The sequence below is a fragment of the Cyanistes caeruleus genome, chromosome 24 (genome assembly GCF_971803275.1).
Source record: "Cyanistes caeruleus chromosome 24, bCyaCae1.hap1.1, whole genome shotgun sequence".
Classification (NCBI taxonomy): domain Eukaryota; kingdom Metazoa; phylum Chordata; class Aves; order Passeriformes; family Paridae; genus Cyanistes; species Cyanistes caeruleus.
Genome location: NC_141724.1, coordinates 3,944,952 through 3,962,877, shown reverse-complemented (window position 1 = coordinate 3,962,877; position 17,926 = coordinate 3,944,952). Strand labels below are relative to the sequence as shown.

General features: G+C 46.3%; 2 protein-coding genes across 9 annotated transcripts in view; both read left to right on the top strand.

The window, feature by feature from the left end:
• TRIM33 (tripartite motif containing 33) overlaps positions 1–6,426 on the top strand; it is a 36,741-nt gene extending 30,315 nt beyond the window's left edge. For 4 of the 8 annotated variants that reach the window (XM_086862186.1, XM_086862183.1, XM_023942280.2 and 1 more), the window contains 5 exons: positions 134–257; positions 1,235–1,309; positions 2,187–2,339; positions 3,981–4,031; positions 4,114–6,426. In XM_086862186.1, the coding sequence (XP_086718312.1) occupies positions 134–257; positions 1,235–1,309; positions 2,187–2,339; positions 3,981–4,031; positions 4,114–4,326 (616 nt within the window). In that variant the 3' untranslated portion in view covers positions 4,327–6,426. The remainder of the gene's footprint in view (positions 1–133; positions 258–1,234; positions 1,310–2,186; positions 2,340–3,980; positions 4,032–4,113) is intronic. The other 4 variants (XM_086862184.1, XM_086862182.1, XM_086862185.1 and 1 more) reach the window with 1 other exon arrangement.
• Positions 6,427–12,834: 6,408 nt separating this feature from the next.
• Positions 12,835–17,926, top strand: part of SYT6 (synaptotagmin 6) — a 46,411-nt gene continuing 41,319 nt past the window's right edge. The window contains exon 1 of the mRNA XM_086861841.1: positions 12,835–12,991. Within this exon, the coding sequence (XP_086717967.1) occupies positions 12,928–12,991 (64 nt within the window). The 5' untranslated portion in view covers positions 12,835–12,927. The remainder of the gene's footprint in view (positions 12,992–17,926) is intronic.

Here is a 17,926-nt window from a genome sequence, read left to right as displayed (position 1 = left end):
TCCTTAGCTTTGGGTGTCCACGTTTTTACTGCAGTAGAATGTGAATCTTTAAGAGTGAATAAAAACTACTTATAGTCATCACTGATGAGAATTTATCCCTGGATGTCTGGAATAATTGTGTTTTTCTCTTTAGTGGAGAGTGGATATGTACATTCTGCAGAGACCTGAGCAAACCTGAAGTGGAGTATGATTGTGACAATTCCCAGCACAGCAAGAAGGGGAAGACAGCACAAGGCCTGAGTCCTGTGGACCAAAGGGTGAGTCTGCAGGAATTTGCTTCCCAGGAAAAAGTGCTTTCTTACATCAGCTACCCCCCACTGACTGGAGATGGTTTTGTTTTGGCTGAAGCAAATTAAATGTAGTTATGGCTTTGCAAAACAACTCGAGATGATTAATGAGATTTTTTCCTGCTGTGGCCACATCTCTAGGTGTTGGTGACTGTGGGAGTGCCCTGGTTCATTGGGACTGTAGTCACTTAGGAGCTAAAATTTAGCATTAACACAAATTCTGTATTTGAAAGCATCATTTAACATGCACTTAATGAAAAGTCCTTTGCATTTAGCATTGGTGTCACCCTCATAAAATATTTGTGTGAGCTTGGTGTGTTGATGTGCATTCTGTGAGAGGCAGTATTCAAGTGCATTCTTGGGGAATTTCAGTGACCTTGACAATCAAAATTAGTTTTAAGTTTTAGCTGTTTTTTTTATTTTTAACACTGTGTAGTGTTAAGAGCATTATCAAATCAAATTCTTCCAAAGAAATTACAAGCAAAGCAAGGAAAATTATTTCAACAGGGGAATTTATAGAAACACTCTGGCTCTGCTTTCAGATTGTTCAATTTTGTCTTGTGGGGAAGAGAGAAGTCTGCAGCTCAGTCCCTTTCTGTTACATGTGGTTGTTTTTGGACAAAAGCAGTAAAAGTGGTTTTTTTAGTTGATATTTAATTTTTTAATTTGCAGTATATTAGCATGTCTCTCCATGCTTGACTTCAGCCCTAAGCTTTTGGTTAGGAGGGATAAAACAGAGGAAATTTGTGAACAGTAAATAGGGTTCTGCCTCTCAACTTTGCCCTCCCAAAAACTTTACCTTTTTTTAATTAAATTGAGGGGGTTGCATTATAATTTTCTAGTACTAAGCTGTTAAAGTAAAAACCTATTTAAAGTAGAGTGGTATGAATTTCTGGGACAGGGTTTAATTAAGAATATTACTCTGACCCTGTTTATTTCTTTATAAGAAATGTGAACGCCTCCTGCTTTACCTGTACTGCCACGAGCTGAGCATTGAGTTCCAAGAGCCAGTCCCAGCCTCGGTGAGTCTCCTGCAAAACAGCTTGTGGTTTATATTTGGTATAACCCTGAGAGTCTGGAGCTGAATTTGGGAAGGAACTGACTGCTTTCACAGGAGCTTGTCTACCTTGAGTCAAAAAGTTCTGTCAGTCATCCAGCATTTCATGGGTCTGAGAGGGAGAGCAGCTGATTCTGGAGCTGCTCCAGGCAGATGCTTCACTCCCAGTGTCAAAAAAAAGGTATTTAAAAATAATTCCAATTAGCAGTTATTGAATTGGAACAAGATGTCTCAGGATACCCATGAAATTCAAAATGCTTTAGGAGAGCTTTTTGTTTCTTTTCGGACAAACTTTTGAATGAGAGGAGGGAAGAAGCTGCTTTGCCTCTTGTGTTTTCAGCTGTAAGAGGAGTAACTGTAATGCAAAGCTTTGCTGTACTGTGAGAGACACTGAAGGTTAGAAAGAATCCCTGAGTGGTTTGGGTTGGAAAGGACCTTAAAGCTCATCCAGTGCCACCCCTGCCATGGGCAGGGACACCTCCCACTGTCCCAGGCTGCTCCAAGCCCCATCCAACCTGACCTTGGGCACTCCCAGGGATCCAGGGGCAGCCCCAGCTGCTCTGGGCACCTGTGCCAGGGCATCCCCACCCTGACAGGGAAGAATTTCTCCCCAATATCCAATCTAAATCTACCCTCCTTCAATTTAAACCAAATCCTTCTTGTCCTGTCACACCATATTCTTACAAATAACTTTTTAAACAGTTTGAGGGAGGGAAATTGTTCTGCTTTGCTGAACATGCCTGAAATATGTGATGAGATTAAGGGATTGATACTTTCAGTGTAGAAATTCAGCTGTGAAGTCTGTAGCCATTCAGTGATAAATCACTGTTGGATTTTTACAGATACCAAACTACTATAAAATCATAAAGAAACCAATGGATTTATCCACGGTGAAGAAGAAACTGCAGAAGAAGCATTCCCAACACTACCAGACCCCCGAGGACTTTGTGGCTGATGTCCGGTTGATCTTCAAGAACTGTGAAAGGTTTAATGAAGTATGTTAACTTCCAATCTAAACACCATTTGTAATTTTAGATGAAGATTTATTTCAACCTGATTGTGCAGCTTCTCCCAGGAAAGGCTCTGCTTTCAGCTGTAACTTCTGCTTTTGGAGCAGATGCTGAATCAGACACTTAAAAACCAAACAAAACTCAAGGCAATTACAGAATTACTTCTCATTTTTAGCTAAATTGGGAGAGCAGAGGGAACTTGTAACATGCATTCAGTGGTGTCTGTGAGTGAAGAGCAGGGTGATCTGGTTACTGTGCATCAGTTTGATTGCAGAAGTTCTCAGGAAGTGCCATAAAGACAACCAAGAGTACTTAAAAGTGTCTCAAGTTGCCCAGGTAATTGTTTTACACTTGTGGAACATGGTGGAATCTGTTGAGAAATTTCCTCTACTGAGGAGAAATCTGTCTTTTTGAAGTTATTCTGGTTTTAGTTCCTCACACAGGCTGAATCCAACAAAGCTTTGTGGCAATTATGGCTTCTAACCTTCCTGCTTGAACTCCTTGGTAGCTGGGCTCTCACAAAAATCAGTTTTCAGTGGATAACTTGGGTATGGGGTCATATTTTTTACTAATTTTACAATGATCCCATCTGATAATGAAATATCCTGTACACTTGAAATGTGACTTGGGGAGGTAAATGACCTGAATGTTACTGCTTGTGGAGCAATGGAAAAAAATATTTAAATATCAGAAAAAAAGGTGATACTATGCTGAAACTGAGTAAGGAGCTAAGAGGGTTCCTGGTCTTTGAAATGCTTTAAAGCAAGGATGACAGGGAATGACTTTCTTCTGACCTTAGAAATGCAGCCAATATTTCTTATTTCTTAAAATGTAACCTGAACTTGCAGTGTTTGGGCTGCATTTCTGGCCCTGTGCAGAAGGAAACTGAAGGTACTGCACAAAGCTACAATTAAAACCAAACTAGGAAAAATCAGGGTCAGTGATGTGGTGCTGGAGCTGCTCAGAAGCATTTGGGACTTTGACAACCCCGACTCCTTCATGTCCCTGCATTAAGGGAAGTTCATGAGGTAATTATGTGAACTTCTCAATCAAGGGAATTAGTGAAGCTTCCACTGTAGAGGAAAGCATGCTGCAGCTCTTAGAGACCAGAGTAGAACAAGGGAGGAAGGACTGAAGGATGTGGTGATTTTTTTCTTACTTTTTTAAAAAAGAAATAAAACGTGTTTCAGCTTGCCTGGCTCATGGCAAAAGTTGAGTCACTGACCTCTCACAGCAGCATCATGTTGAGTTCCTCTAAGCCAAATGCTTTTCCAAAGCAGAAATCCAAGTGGGGAAATCCCCAGGAAAGCGATCTCCTGGAGCTCTTCCCTCCAAAGGAGACTTTCCCACAATCATGTCCAGGCAACTCCAATTTATCCTGAAGAAAGCAGTGATGAGTAGCAAACGGCTGGGAGCCACTTGTACAAAAGTTGTGTGTTTTGTTGAAGGTTTATTTACCACCTAAGACTGTTTTAAACCTGCTGCTTAAGTTTGGGAGCTAAAGCTAACAAACCATAACAAACTGTGTTGTTGTTATGGCTGACTTTAGTCATCCAATCCTATGCAATCTCGTAACTTTAGAAAGGATTATAATTTCATTTTTTTTGACTCTGGTATCCTTTTTAGATGATGAAAGTTGTTCAAGTTTATGCAGAAACACAAGAGATTAATTTGAAGGTAAGCGTTTCAGACCATGCACACTTGGTGAAGGGATGTGCATTTCCAACAGGTGAATATTCCTGTCTTCTTTCATCCACAGGCTGATTCAGAAGTAGCACAGGCAGGGAAGGCAGTTGCATTGTACTTTGAAGATAAACTTACAGAGATCTACTCAGACAGGACCTTCCAGCCTTTGCCTGAATTTGAGCAGGAAGAGGATGATGGTGAAATAACTGAGGACTCCGATGAAGATTTTATACAACCACGTAGAAAACGCCTAAAATCAGATGAGAGACCAGTGCATATAAAGTAATCTAATGATATGGACCTAAAATTTATTGTAAAAACTGTTATTTAAGTGTTTCTGGAATATTATCATGCCTACAGTGGCCATCTTGAAGAAGCTGGTAGCTTTTTAAACAGTATTAGATAACAAACAACACTTGTACAGAAAAACATTCGCATCAAAAGGGGAAAAAAAACCTGTATTGTAAATTTTTGGTGGTTTGTATTTTTTTTTCCTCTATTTCTTGCTATATTCTTTCTTTTCCTGATGGAGAGGACACACTCATCCTGGTCTCACAGACAGAGGTGGAGGAACGTTGAAGAGAAGCAGATTTGGTAGGAGATGTTCCGTGCACAGATAAGACTGTGTAGTGACACGATCTGCAGGACTGGACCCACTCAGTGACTGTATCTTGTATTACACTGCAGTGTAAACTGTGAGCAGAGCTCCTGAAATCCCCTCTGTGTCCACCCAAGTGTGTGTTGGTCGTTGCTTTGATCATCTCACTGAAGCAGGATTGTGAATAACTGATCTTCTGTGTCGATCCAACTGTTGCCATTTTGCTTTCTTTACTCCATTTTATGTAGAGCGAAAGGAAAAAGAAAGAAAAATCATTAAACTGTTCTGAATGGGCAAGTGCAGGAGTGTGAGGTTTTGGCAGATGAAAGGCTAAGCTGGTGGCTCCAATCCCTTTCAGTAGGACAAGGTGTATTCATTAAAGTCCTGTACCCAGAACATTTTAATGGCATCCATGGCAGAAGTCTCACTGTTGTCATCTGTCCCTGACCCCCTGACGAGGCAGAATGTTCTCTCCAGTATTCATTCTCTAGTTTTCTGTACTTAAAATATAGACTGAAGAGGTAATAACTGGTTGGGGTGTTTTTCCAGTCTTCCTAAATATCAGTTTCTAATAGACCACTTGGCAAACAATAACGTATTAACTACCAAATGTGTAAAATTTCCTGTATTCACTTTGTCTTATTTGTAAATAGTGAATTGAGATTTCTTGCAGGTCAGCAACATTTGCTGAACTGTTTTTAAGCTAATATGTATTCTTATTGATTGTTCCTATCAAGAAAAGATTTGTAATATATGCTATTTCTAACATTGCATTCATTTTGAGGTTCTGTCTTATTTTTCTTAGAGTACTTCTCAGAACTTTCTTCAGAAGCAGCTTGTGAGGGAAATGTGCAGGAAGATTGGAATCAGTCTGAGTTTGGGTTGCCTGTCCATCCATTGAACAAAGCACTTGCACAGGGTTTGGCCTTGAGTGGTTTCTGCTCAAAGAGTGAGAACAGAACAATTTCCCAGTTCCCTCTACCCCCTGAGGCACCTCTGCAGTGTCTTCCCTTGCACTGCTCCATCCCAGCATTCCTGGTTAGAAATCATGGAATCACAAGGAGTTACAGCTCGAGAAGTTGTTTTCTTTACTGACACAAGTCAGTACTAGAAATAAATACAATTTCTGGCCTTCATATTGATCTTGTTAAAGGAAGTTGAAGGATTCAGGTAATCAATGAACTCGAGATGGCAGAATCTCAATTTGCCAGAATTTGTGTGGATCCAGCAATTCTTGGAGAGATCCCTGGGGGTTTGGTGTACTCAGCATAGCAATTCCTGTGACACTGTACACGCTTTACCATCCTGGTAAAGAGAACTGTTTTAGCACAATATCAAATTGAGAAATGCTCTCAGCAGTTTTTATGCAAATCACTGCAGATTTGGTTTCTTTTATAAGAACCAGGTCTGTGTACCTTGGGATTCTCCCTCTTGCAATAAATGAGGGGACTGAAGATGTTTGTAACTTCCAACTCATTTCTTTACTCAAATGTTACACTTCAAACTCAAAACTGGTTTGCTTTTTCTTTTTTTAATTTCTCAGACATTAACAGTGCTGTTTTAAGTTTATTTTTTGCCAGTTTGTATGTGAAAGGAAAATCAATTCCACTTCAACATATTCAATTGACAAAGAGCAACAACTTTGCCTGTGGAAAGGCTGACGTGTGAATAGGACACTGGTAGTGACAAGGGATCATTTCATGGCTCTGTGTATTGCCTATTTATGCATTTCTAGTTTCTCAGCTTCATTTTGCAAAAGGAATATTATTAAAATTATCATGAAAATAAGATTCTGTGAACTCTCTTCACTCGGGGCTCCTGTTTTTATGGCATTATTGGTACCTTCAGGCCTCGCCTGTTGAGCTATTCCCTGGGCAGCAGGTGGGGATTGGATCCTGCAGATCCTTGGGGATGAGCTAGAGCATGGGATGGACATGGTGGGGGGATCCCAGATGGAGCTCAGGGGATCCCAGCTCAGTGGGAAGGACTCACCCCAAACCCTCCAGGGAGGGTCATGCCCCCCAGCTGCTGCAGGAACAGGACCCCCTGCTCCCCACCCAGACCCCAGAGCAGTTCCCAGTGTTTTGGGACAGCCTTTCCTTTGAGGTAGCCTCTCCAACTCTACTCCAGGTACAGAACTTGTCCAGCTCATGCTCAGCATCTTCTGCATACCAGGAGTGAGCTGGGCTGGACCCTGCTGAGGCCAAGTTCTTCCCTTGCACAGACCCCACTGAGCCTCCAGAACTGCTCCTCCCATCCATTCCCCAGTGCTCAGTAGGAATATGTGGAATTTTGAATGTGTGCAAGAAATCTCAAGTGTTTCTTTTATACAAGAAAAAAAAAAATATTCTCTTCTTCATCTTCCCCTTTGTTTTTGAATTCCCAAAGCAGCAATTCAGTGATTGTTTGGAAAGCAGCAAAGTTCTATTTGAAATTATTTCAAAGGATAGATAAACTCTGCTGATCTCTGATCTTGTAGTCTGGTTGTTCATCACAGAACTGGGAAGAGTTTGTTCAGTAGAAACAATTTTTGGTGCCTCACTGTTTGGAGCTCATTCAGGAGCAAATTACTGGGTTTGTATTAATGAGCCACTAATTCTCTGGGCACCTCATGTGCAATGTTTGAGGATTTTACCTGGGCACAGCTGACATCAGGAATTCCTGTAAAACTGATCCCATGGGGTGGCAGGAGGAATCTGGCACTTGGTGCAGCTCTGCTCTCACTTAAAATACCCCCAAAAATTTGTGTCTCCATTTTGGCTGAGAACTTCTTGTTGCCCCATAAATTTTAAGTTAATCCGAAGAAGGAAAATGCAATTTGCTTTTGAAATGAGAGTGCAGAATTCCGTGCTCTATGACCTCAGCACGTCCTGCCATGGAATTCCTGGTGATGAGTGGGAATTCAACAGCTAAATGGGCTCAGGCCTTTTATTTAGCTGTGCCCTGGAATTAAATGGTCTAGAGCACAGTAAGGCAGAGTTATTATCCTAAAAAAGGGGCTTTTCCCAATTTCTGCAAACAGAAATGCTCAGTTAAGTGTGGAGAGGTTGTTCCTCTGTGTGGGGTCTGACACTTCACTGTGACACTCTTTATCTGCATCAAACATTTCAAGCTACTGGAAAAGTCCTTAAAGTGAGCCCAAATTTGGTTTTATCACCTGGTTTTGGCTGACCAGGAAAAGTTTAGGTTATTGCAACAGTATTTTGAAGCTGTGTGTGTCGTGTACTGGGAATTGGCATTTCCCAGTTGGCTTCTCCTTGTTTTTCTCACTTCCTCTGAAAAAAAGCAATAAAACTGCTTTGTCAGCTGCCTATCAGCATGACAGGAATCCTTTCCTTTGGATAACGAATTTTATAGGGAAGTTTGTATGTAAATCACCAAGCCTAGCTTCTAAAAACAAAGTGTGCAGCAGCTCCTGACAATATAGATGGTGGCATTTTATTTTAAAAAACTGGGGAAAGTTACATATTTTTTTAAGAAGTAGCTGAGCAAATAATGGAGGTACTTTTTTTAAAATAAAAATGTGAATGCCACGGTTTACACAGCTGGCACATATAGATTGTACCTTTTGGGTGTGGTGATTTGTTTTGTCTTCTCCAAGCATGTGTGCAGTAACTCTTCCATCTACTTCCACTTGGCTTATGGGGATCCTTTTTTCTGTGCTTTCTAATGTGTCAGGATCAAATCAGCTTTCCAAAATTGCAGTTAATTTGGAATCTTTATTATAAGTGGACTATAAAATGTACAAAATGCAGTTTGGGCCTTTTCTGTTGAGTGAAATCACAGCTCGAGGCTGCTGGCTTTAGAATTTATGGGATTTCTACAAAGAGAGGTACTGGAATATTTTGCAAGCTGGATTTTGGCAGGATTCAGTCTGGAGCAAGCTCCCCTGGCACATCTGTGCTCACCTGCAGTGGGGGATTTTTAGGCTCAGAACACCAGGGCAGATGTAAATAATCCTATACAGACTTGTGCAGTGCTAAACTTGTTTTACATGTAAACATTCTCCTGGAAGGGTTAAATCATGACATTCTTTGGTTCTTCGATTATTTCCTGCTTCCAGTACTAGAGCTGGGTCATTTTGCACATAATAAACTGGCCTCATCTTTTAATATGATTCTTCAAAAAAACCCAAGTGCTGTTTCTGTGATATTGTATTTGAATCATCCTATTTTACCTTTTTTTAAAAAAGTTATCATTTCTAATTGTTCTGTTCCTGTGTTCTTTTGCTGGTGTGTAATTAAAAAACAGGAGATTTTCTTTCCCTGGTTATTTAATACTTTAGCTGCCTGTAAATATTTCTTGTTAAGTGCTCTGGAATGTGCCGTAGAAGTTGTATTAGCTCAGTTTAAAGCATTGTTTGGAACTCATTTTGGTTGGTTATTTCTATTAAATTAGAAAAATCATTCTTTCAATTTGAGTTTCTTTCTTGCACATCATCAGATATGGAGCCACACCTGTCAAAAAACTTTTCCTGACAACACCTGCAGTGTGGAAATGGGGTGAAATTTAGGCTGTAGGAGCCCAGGTGAGCCCAGCTGAGGCTGCAGAAAATGATTTGTCATATTTATCTACACCTGACTGTCCCTTGTCCTTTGCTACGTGAAACATGAGGGTTTGGAGGTCTCTGGACCTTTTGCATGCAATGAAAAAGCTGCAGACCTGGAATTCTCTTTGTTCCCTCAGCCTGGGGCTGCAGTTCGGTGGCTGTGCTGCTCCCCACCACTGGTAAATCCCATTTTTGGAGCAGTGTCCTGAATTTCCTGCTTGGGAAGGCAGAGGCAGAACTGAGCTCTGCAGATCCTGGGCTGTGGCCCAGCTCAGTCCCAGCTCTGCAGGGACTTGTCTGGCAGGTTTTGGACTTGTGGAATGGCTGCAGCTCCTGCAGTGCCCAGCTGAGCACAGACCTGAGAAAGGAAGGGGAGTGAGTTTGCACCTCAGCTAAAATTCCCTTGGAATAATTTCTCTGCAGCCAGTGAGGGAGAGCTCTGGGAACCTGGAATGCCTCCCAGCCTGGGGGTGTCTGAACTCCCAAACCCCAGGTGAAGGTTCTGATCCAGGCAGGTCTGTTCCCTACCAGTAGCTCCCTTCAGGCTATGGCTCATAACAAACCCAAATTTTTCTCATCCTCTTTGTTTATTCCTTAAGTGCCTGTGGTGGCTGAGTGTCACAGAGGCTCCTTGATGAGAGCTGTGTTCTAGGGAAAGCTTCAGTGAGCTTCACTGGAGCTTCTGTTCCCCTAAAACAGAAAGCAGCTGCACTCACTGCTGCTCTGCTCCCTGCACGGTGGAACAGGTGAGTTACACCTGAACCACTGCAGGTCCAGCCCCAGCTCTGCAGCGCTCTGTGGGTGCTCTGAGTGCCAAATGCTCTGGGTGCTCTTTGTGCCCTGAATGCTGTGGGTGTCCTCAGTGCTCTGAGTGCTCGAGTGCTTTGGGTGCTCTGAGTGCTCTGGGTGTCCTGGGTGCCTGAGTGCCCCTCTCTGCCTCCCCTACAGCCAGCAGAGGAGCAGTGAGGAGCTCTTGGAGGGGCTTTTTTTTTCTTTTTGCCAGATGCTGCCTGGCTGTGTCCCGGCACTCTCAGCTCCCCCAGACCATCTTTGGTTGCTGCTGGCCTTTGTAGCTGGGCTGGCACTTGGCATTTGCAGCTCCTGTGTCTGACTCTGCTCAGGCTTGCTTGGATTTTCTTTCTCTTAACGCCCTGGGTTTCATTCTCCTGGCTTTAATTAATTCTCCTGGCTGGCTCTGGTGACACTGAGCTGTTCACCCCATCACACCATGCTGCACTTCAGTTGCCAACATTCATTTCAGCCCAGAGTGAAAAATCCCATCCCAAAATCTTACCAAGGATTAGAAATGGCTGCTAAACTGTTCAACCCCTTGCTGCCATTGTAGAATTCACATTTATTACAGAATCCCAGAATGGTTTGGGTTGGAAGAAACTTTAAACTCATCCAGTTCCACCCCTGCCATGGCAGCAACACCTTCCAGTATCCAAGGTTGCTTCAAGCCCATCTTACCTGGCCTCTGACACTTCCAGGGCTGTGGATATCTCTGTGGACACAGATGATTTTGGAGTTCTGATGTTTGAGATGTCAGTCTGGATCTTCCCCAGAGCACTGGCCTTCCTTCCCCTCATTAACCTCCCTCCCCATGTGAGCTCTGGGTCACTCCAGTGCCTGAACAGGTTCACAGGGGCTGAACTGCACTCCTGACTGTTCCCGTGTCCTTTGCTCAGTGCTGCTGGAGCAGATTGAGCAGAACAAAGTACTTTAAGGCTGAGCAAACTGCTCTTTGCCAAATCACTCTCCCCTGCTTCCCAGGGGCTGCAGCACCGCGCTGGCTGATCCCACCTGGGATAATGCTTAGGGTAATGTTTGCTAAATTAGCAGGGTTTAAAACCAGGGATACAAATCCCTGCTCCTCTCATTAACACATCAGAGATGAGCATGTTCAGCACAGAACTTCAGCAAGCAGATGGCACAAAGTTGGGTCACAGTGGCTCAGGGTGCTGGGGCCTCCTCACTGAGGAGCAGGCAGGGGGTGCAGGGCTGTATCAGCTGCTTCATTCTCCACTGACATTCATCTTCCATCCCTGGAAGTGTTCCAGGCCAGGCTGAACAGGCCTTGGGGCAGCCTGGGACAGTGGAAGGTGTCCCTGCCCATGGCAGGGGGTGCAGTGAGAGGAGCTTTAAGGTTTCTTCAAAACCAAACAATCTGGGGATTCTGTGATGTGCTGACTGGCCCTTTTTGCAGCCCCAGCACTGCCCAGGGGCAGAGCTTGCTGCTGTTGGTGCAGCTCAGCCCCTGCCCTCCCTCAGGGCCCAGGCTCTGGGGCTGGGCAGGATGAGCCACCCTGTCAGGGTGTGACACTGGTGTGTGGCTGGGTTCTTTTCTTTTCCCCAGGACTGAGAGTGACGAGACAGAGGCTGTTTTCTCCTGTTCAAGCTTGGTTGTTTATTCTTTCCTTATCTATATTTCATATATACAGAGTACAAGGAGCTGCATAGACTAAGATAGAGAGGTGCAAAGTGGCTAACGAAGAACTTCTTCAAATTCCTTTATGTGTCTCTTTGTCCAATTAACAAATGCCAAGTAAGTTATTTTTCTTAGTGACCCAATGACACCTGTGTGCTGCACTGCAGATTTCTTTGTCCAATCACTCATTATTACCCAAAAACCCTTAGAAGAAGAAGATGAAGAAGGAAGAAGGAGAAAGGGACAACGCCCTGAATCCTCCATATTGTCTCTTACTTTCTAAAACACCTTAAACCTTAAACTCTAACTTTCTCACCCAGTGACTTAAGAAAACCCTATTTAACCTACACACCCACATTCCCAGTTTCTCTACTTTAAAAGCTGTCTCCATGGTGTTATGTGAAACTCGGAGCTCTCTTGGCTGTCAGAGCCAGGCACCAAAGATGAAGGCACATTTTCTGTGCTTCTGACCCCACCACTACCCTAAACCCGTCCAGCAACTGCCTGCATGAGAGGGTCTTTTACTTTTTTGTCTTGTATTTCAGAAACAAAACCAAAAGCCTTTTGTGGCAGAAGAATTGCTCAGAAGTGTTCAGAAATCACATCTATTGAGGATTTCCACTGCTGTGGGAATATGGGGCTGGGATATACCAATGGGATCTGCACTGCAGTGTGTGCTTGCTTCAGATGACTTTCCTGTCAGGAAACAGAGAGCTCTGAAAGTGACTGGAACCCCCATTCCTTTGGAATTTTTCCGTGCCCTGGATCTGACAGGGGTTTTGCTGTTCACTGCAGAACAAGGTGCAAAATTCCGAAGTTTTGTTTCCTCTTGGAGTTTGTGTCTCCAGGCAATCCCAAGTGTAGGTTCTTTGTTTTCTCTGCTTGCAGCAGGTGTTAGAGGAAGGAGTCCTTGCAGCCAGCAGGGCTGGCTCAGGGGTAATTCTGCTCCCTAAATGAGGATGGATCATGGGCCAGCCTGGGGTTCAGCCAGCTCACAGCGAGCGCTGGGAAGGTGCCTATAGCTCAGAGATGGGGCGGGGGGAAGCACGGAGAGCTCTGGATAACCAACCCCACCCCTGCCTGAAGGAGGGGAGCAGGGCGTGGAATGGATTTTGGCGGCCTCCTGCCAAAATTGCGCGGATGCAGAATCAGCGCTGGGAACATCCCGGGCCCGGCACCAGAGGGTGCCGCTGACACAGCCCTGGCTGCTCACGCCGGCAGCAGCTCCTCCTGGGCTAGGAAGCCTTGGCTGTGGGCTTGGCAGGTGGGTAGGGGCTGTGCTGTGACCCTCGGAGATGCCCTGGCCCGTGGAATGCCTGGGAAGGAGCTTTGGGAAGAGAGATTTACCCCGAGCGAGTCTCTGCACCATCTGCCGGGTAGGATGTGCGGCCCTGGGGGCTCAGTGTCACCCATTTCTGTCCCTGCCAGGCTCAGAGGGGGTGTGAGCAGAGCTGAGCACGGGGAAAGCTCCATCCCTGCCCCTGTCCCTGCCCCTGCCCCTGCCACTGTCCCTGCCCCTGTCCCTGCCCCTGTCCCTGTCCCTGTCCCTGTCCCTGCCCCTGCCCCTGCCACTGTCCCTGTCCCTGCCCCTGTCCCTGTCCCTGTCCCTCTCCCTGCCCCTGTCCCTGTCCCTGTCCCTGTCCCTGTCCCTGTCCCTGTCCCTGCCCCTGCCACTGTCCCTGCCCCTGTCCCTGTCCCTGTCCCTGTCCCTGTCCCTGTCCCTGCTCCTGTCCCTGTCCCTGTCCCTGTCCCTGTCCCTGTCCCTGTCCCTGTCCCTGTCCCTGTGTCCCTGTCCCTGCCCCTGTCCCTGTCCCTGTCCCTGTCCCTGTCTCTGTCCCTGTCCCTGTCCCTGTCCCTGTCCCTGTCCCTGTCCCTGTCCCTGTCCCTGTGTCCCTGTCCCTGCCCCTGTCCCTGTCCCTGTCCCTGTCCCTGTCCCTGTCCCTGCTCCTGTCCCTGTCCCTGTCCCTGTCCCTGTCCCTGTCCCTGTCCCTGTCCCTGTCCCTGTCCCTGTGTCCCTGTCCCTGCCCCTGTCCCTGTCCCTGTCCCTGTCTCTGTCCCTGTCCCTGTCCCTGTCCCTGTCCCTGTCCCTGTCCCTGTCCCTGGCAGCTCCCTGGGGCACTAAAGCTGCGGAGGAGGGCAGGGTGGCGTGCGAGGGCTCCGTCCCCTCCTGTCGCTGTCACCACGGGGCTCTGTGGAGGTCACCGGCTTTGTCCTGCCCCTGAGAAGTGTAAATGAACCATTCACTCTGAAAAACCTTCGGTATGGGCATGTCAGCAGGCAGAGCCGAAGGGCAGAATCACAGAATGTCCTGAGCTGGAAGGGACCCACCAGGATCATCCAGTCCAACCCTGCCCTGCACAGACACCCCCAAATCCCACCCTGGGCATCCCTGGAGCAGTGCCCAAACTCTCCTGGAGCTCTGGCAGGGCAGTGCCCATTCCCTGGGGGAGCCTGGGCAGTGCCAGCACCTTCTGGGGGAAGAAACTTCACTGAGATCCATCCTAAACTCCCCCTGACAGCTCCAGTCCTTCCCTCAGGTCCTGTCCCTGTCACAGAGAGCAGAGATCAGCATCTGCTCCTCCTCCCCCCTCGAGGAAGCTGTAACTGCAATGAGGCAGTTATTATACAACTTCTCTATATATTTATATATTATTAATATATAATTAATTATTATATAATAATTATATACAGATTATATACAGAGGAGCCTCCTTGGCCTCCTCCAGGCTGAACACCACCAAGGAACTTCTCATTTGAAATCTCCTGGACTTCTCACTTGAGCCAGAGGGATGTAGTGTAGCTCTGGGTGCTCTCTGCATTGCTGAGACCTGTCCAGGAAGGAGATGCTCCTCAGCCACTTTCTGTCTCTCAAAGTTTTGCTTTGGGATCCTTTCCATGAGCAGAGCAGGTGCCCAGGGCAGTCATTGCTCTGAGCCCACCTGCAGGCAGGAGCTTGGGTCTGATGCTCCTCTGGGGCCTGTGTGTCCTTGGTGCTGAGCTGAGCAGAGGGCAGATCTCAGCCTGCCAGGGATCTCAGCTCCGGATTTCTGTGTCAAATCAGGCCCTGCAATGGATGTTGGGTGTGTTGATCCTGCCTGGAGCTCAGGGCACAGAGTGTTAATGACTGTGGGGTGGGCTGAACTTTCCCTGTGTCCATCTCTTGTCCTGCTGCCCTGCACTGAATAGAAAGGAAGGGTAAAAACACCTGGAATGAGTTAAGGAACAGGCAGAGCCAGAACTGGGAATACTGAGACATTTTGGCTCTTCTTCATTACTCACTCTAAGAGCTGATGGGGCTATGGGTACCTGTGTGTGCTCTGGGGCCCCTGGTGAAGCTGCAGTGTGTTCCTGGTTTTACCAGCCTTGTGCCATGCTCTCCTGCCCCCTGGAAAACCTGATTGATCAGAGTGTGCTGTCAGCATTCAATCCTCTCCTCTGCTGGCTGGGGATTCTCTTTCCCAGCCAGCTGTCCAGAGCTCAGCCTGGTTTTTGCTAACTCCTCCATCCCCCAGCTGGAATCCCCCTGTCCCCTTCCCAGCAGGAGAGCTGGTGCTCATGTGCTGCTGGTTCAGGGGGTGACTGTGGACACGTCAAACCAGTTTAACCCCCTGCCCAATTACAATCAACCTAATTCTTCTGCAGATACAGAGCCAAGTTCCTTCCAGTGCCTGAGCAAAGCATCAGTGTGCCAGGCCATCTTATTTGCTGCTGGCTGTTGAAAACAAAATTCTGGGGGAAGAAATTCAGTTATGCTGGTGGGTCTAGAGACTGTCCTGCCCTGTGGTTCCAAGGATCTCTCTTCTCCTTGCCTTTCCTTGTGATGGGCACAGAAAGTGGTTTCACAGGAAGGATTTCTGCCTGCAGAATCATGGCTGAAATGTGATTTATGGGGCCATATTTGTAAGATGACAGAACTTCATCCAAACCAATACCTGTATCTTCAGTTAGCTGATGAGTTACTTCTTCCTTTTGACTAAACAGAGTTCTTTCCTGTTTGCTCCTGAGTTCTCAGGGTCACAGATTCACAGAGTGGTTTGGGTTGAAGGCACCTTAAAGACCATCCCATTGTCCCCTGCCCTGGCTGCTGGGTTCTGAGGGCAGTGCTGGGAGGATGCCTGACTGCCACCTCGGCAGATGAACTCAGCAAAATCAGTTAGAGCCTTGGGAAATAATGTCATCAGTAAGAAAAGATGCTTAACAAAAAAAAAACCAAAAAAAAAAAAAAAAAAAAAAAGTCCCAGTGAACTCTTTTGGCCCTGGGATCTGATGCTGGCAGGAGCAGCCAACACCCAACAGAGAATCTCCCCACACCCTCCCTTTGCCCATCACCCCAGCCTTTTCTCCAGGTGAGTCCTTGTAGGCTGCACCTTTGTGTTTGGTAAAGCAACCTGTACATTTTCTCCTGGCAGCATCCCAGGCCAGGCTGGATGGGACTTGGAGCACCCTGGGACAGTGGGGGGGGTCCCTGCCATGGCAGGGGTGGCTCTGGGTGGGCTTTAAGGGCCCTTCCCTCCAAAACTATTCCATTGTTGTGGGCTCTGCTGCTCTGCCTATGGGCAGCTGGCAAGGACAGCCTTATCCCAGACTGATGCCCCTCTTCTGGGGAATGTGGAGCTCTGGGGAAGAGGGTGCAGCAGAAACCAAAGCTGGGAAAGGCCCACATGCTGCATGGCTCAGCTAAACCTGGTTATTTCTCCATGAGGGTCCTTGGGGACATGATTGCCAGCACATCTGTCATTCAGGATTCTGTTGTCACCTGTGGAAGGAGATTATTAAGTAGTGAAGTGATTGACAAGGGCTTTCTCTCTTTTCTTTTTATTAATAGGAGTATGGCAAATGCTGCTCTGGGCTCCCAGGGGAGCTCCCTGCAGAGGATGCTCTGAGGGTGAGCTGGATGTGTAAACAGCTCCTCCACACAGATCCACATGTCTCTAACCAGACAAAAACACTTGGATTGTTGGCTGTGGGTCTTGTGAAAGGTTTGGGATGGCTGAATGGGATGAGCTGTGACCTACAGCACATTCCTAAGGGCTGGAAGCTGCCTGAGTGAGCAGGAGAGGCAGGGATAAAGAGGCTTGGTCAAAGACTTGGCTCCTTGAGGGTGTTGGGTGGGAAGCACCAGCCCAGGAAAAACAGCTCCTGCACATCCATGCTCCTCCCTGGAGGCTTCTGGAGCAGGTTAATCAAGGAGCTCTCAGGTTTCTTTTCACATGTTAGTATTTTCCTGAAATAAAAACATTACAGCGTTTTCTCTCCAAGGCACGATTGTGCACCATAGGTTTTGTTTTCCCTGTTATAAAATACTGCTATTTTTATTACTTGTATTTCTACTGGGAGAGATGAAAATAACCAGAATACAGCAAATACTTTGTTAGCACACTGGGGAAAAATACCCCAGCTTATAACTCCTTATTTCCCATTACAGACAGCAACTCAGAGGAGTTCTTCCAGAGGGCTGAGATTAAGGATAAACTATTTTGCTTTTTGATTTCCATGAAAACACTCATGGTTTAAAGCATGGGTTAATTCTGGGGAATGTTTGGACTTGGGACCTCCTGCCCTCTCTGCCAGGTGTTACTGGGAGGTGGCTGCAGATGGATGTGCTCAATCTCTGGCTGTGCAGACAGATGGAATTTATCCAGGGCCTTCTCTCCAACCCCCTCACCTTTCCTGGTGGAAATGGTGCTGAGATAAAGCCATATGCTGTGTGGATGTTTCAAGATTTCATGGCTGCTGGAGCTGGGGATCAATGGCCAAAGCCTTGTCCTGCTCTGGAAACCCTGAAATCCTAGAGCCTGCTGGGATTAAATGTCAAAGAGCTCCTCCTATTTCCCTGAGCTGCACTTGGTGAGGAGGATGTGAGAGCAAAGGCTTCCCAGGAATCTGTAGCACTTTATAACCAAACACAAATTTTGATCTCTCTTCTGGGTTTTAACACAAACACTTCATTTGCCTTCAAAGAAAGTGCAGTCTCTTAAAAATAAATTATGCAGCGATACTGATAGAGGTGTCCATGGCACAGAAGGCTGAAATGAGACTCTAAAAGCAACAGTTTTTCATCTACTCTCAGAAAGGATGTGTTAATATTGATCATTAACATTTAGGCAAAGGACAGCTTGAGCCTTCTGACAGCTCTGGACCAACAACAGCCACTCTGACCTGGGGGAGGTAGGATTAGCTGTTTGAGTCAGGGAGAGGAATTGAAATGGGTATAATCCCAGCCTAATTCTCGTTCCAGGGATTGGCTGCCATAATTTTCCTGAAATTTATGTCCTAAATAAGCCCAGCTTGCCAGGCTGACAGCCCTGAGA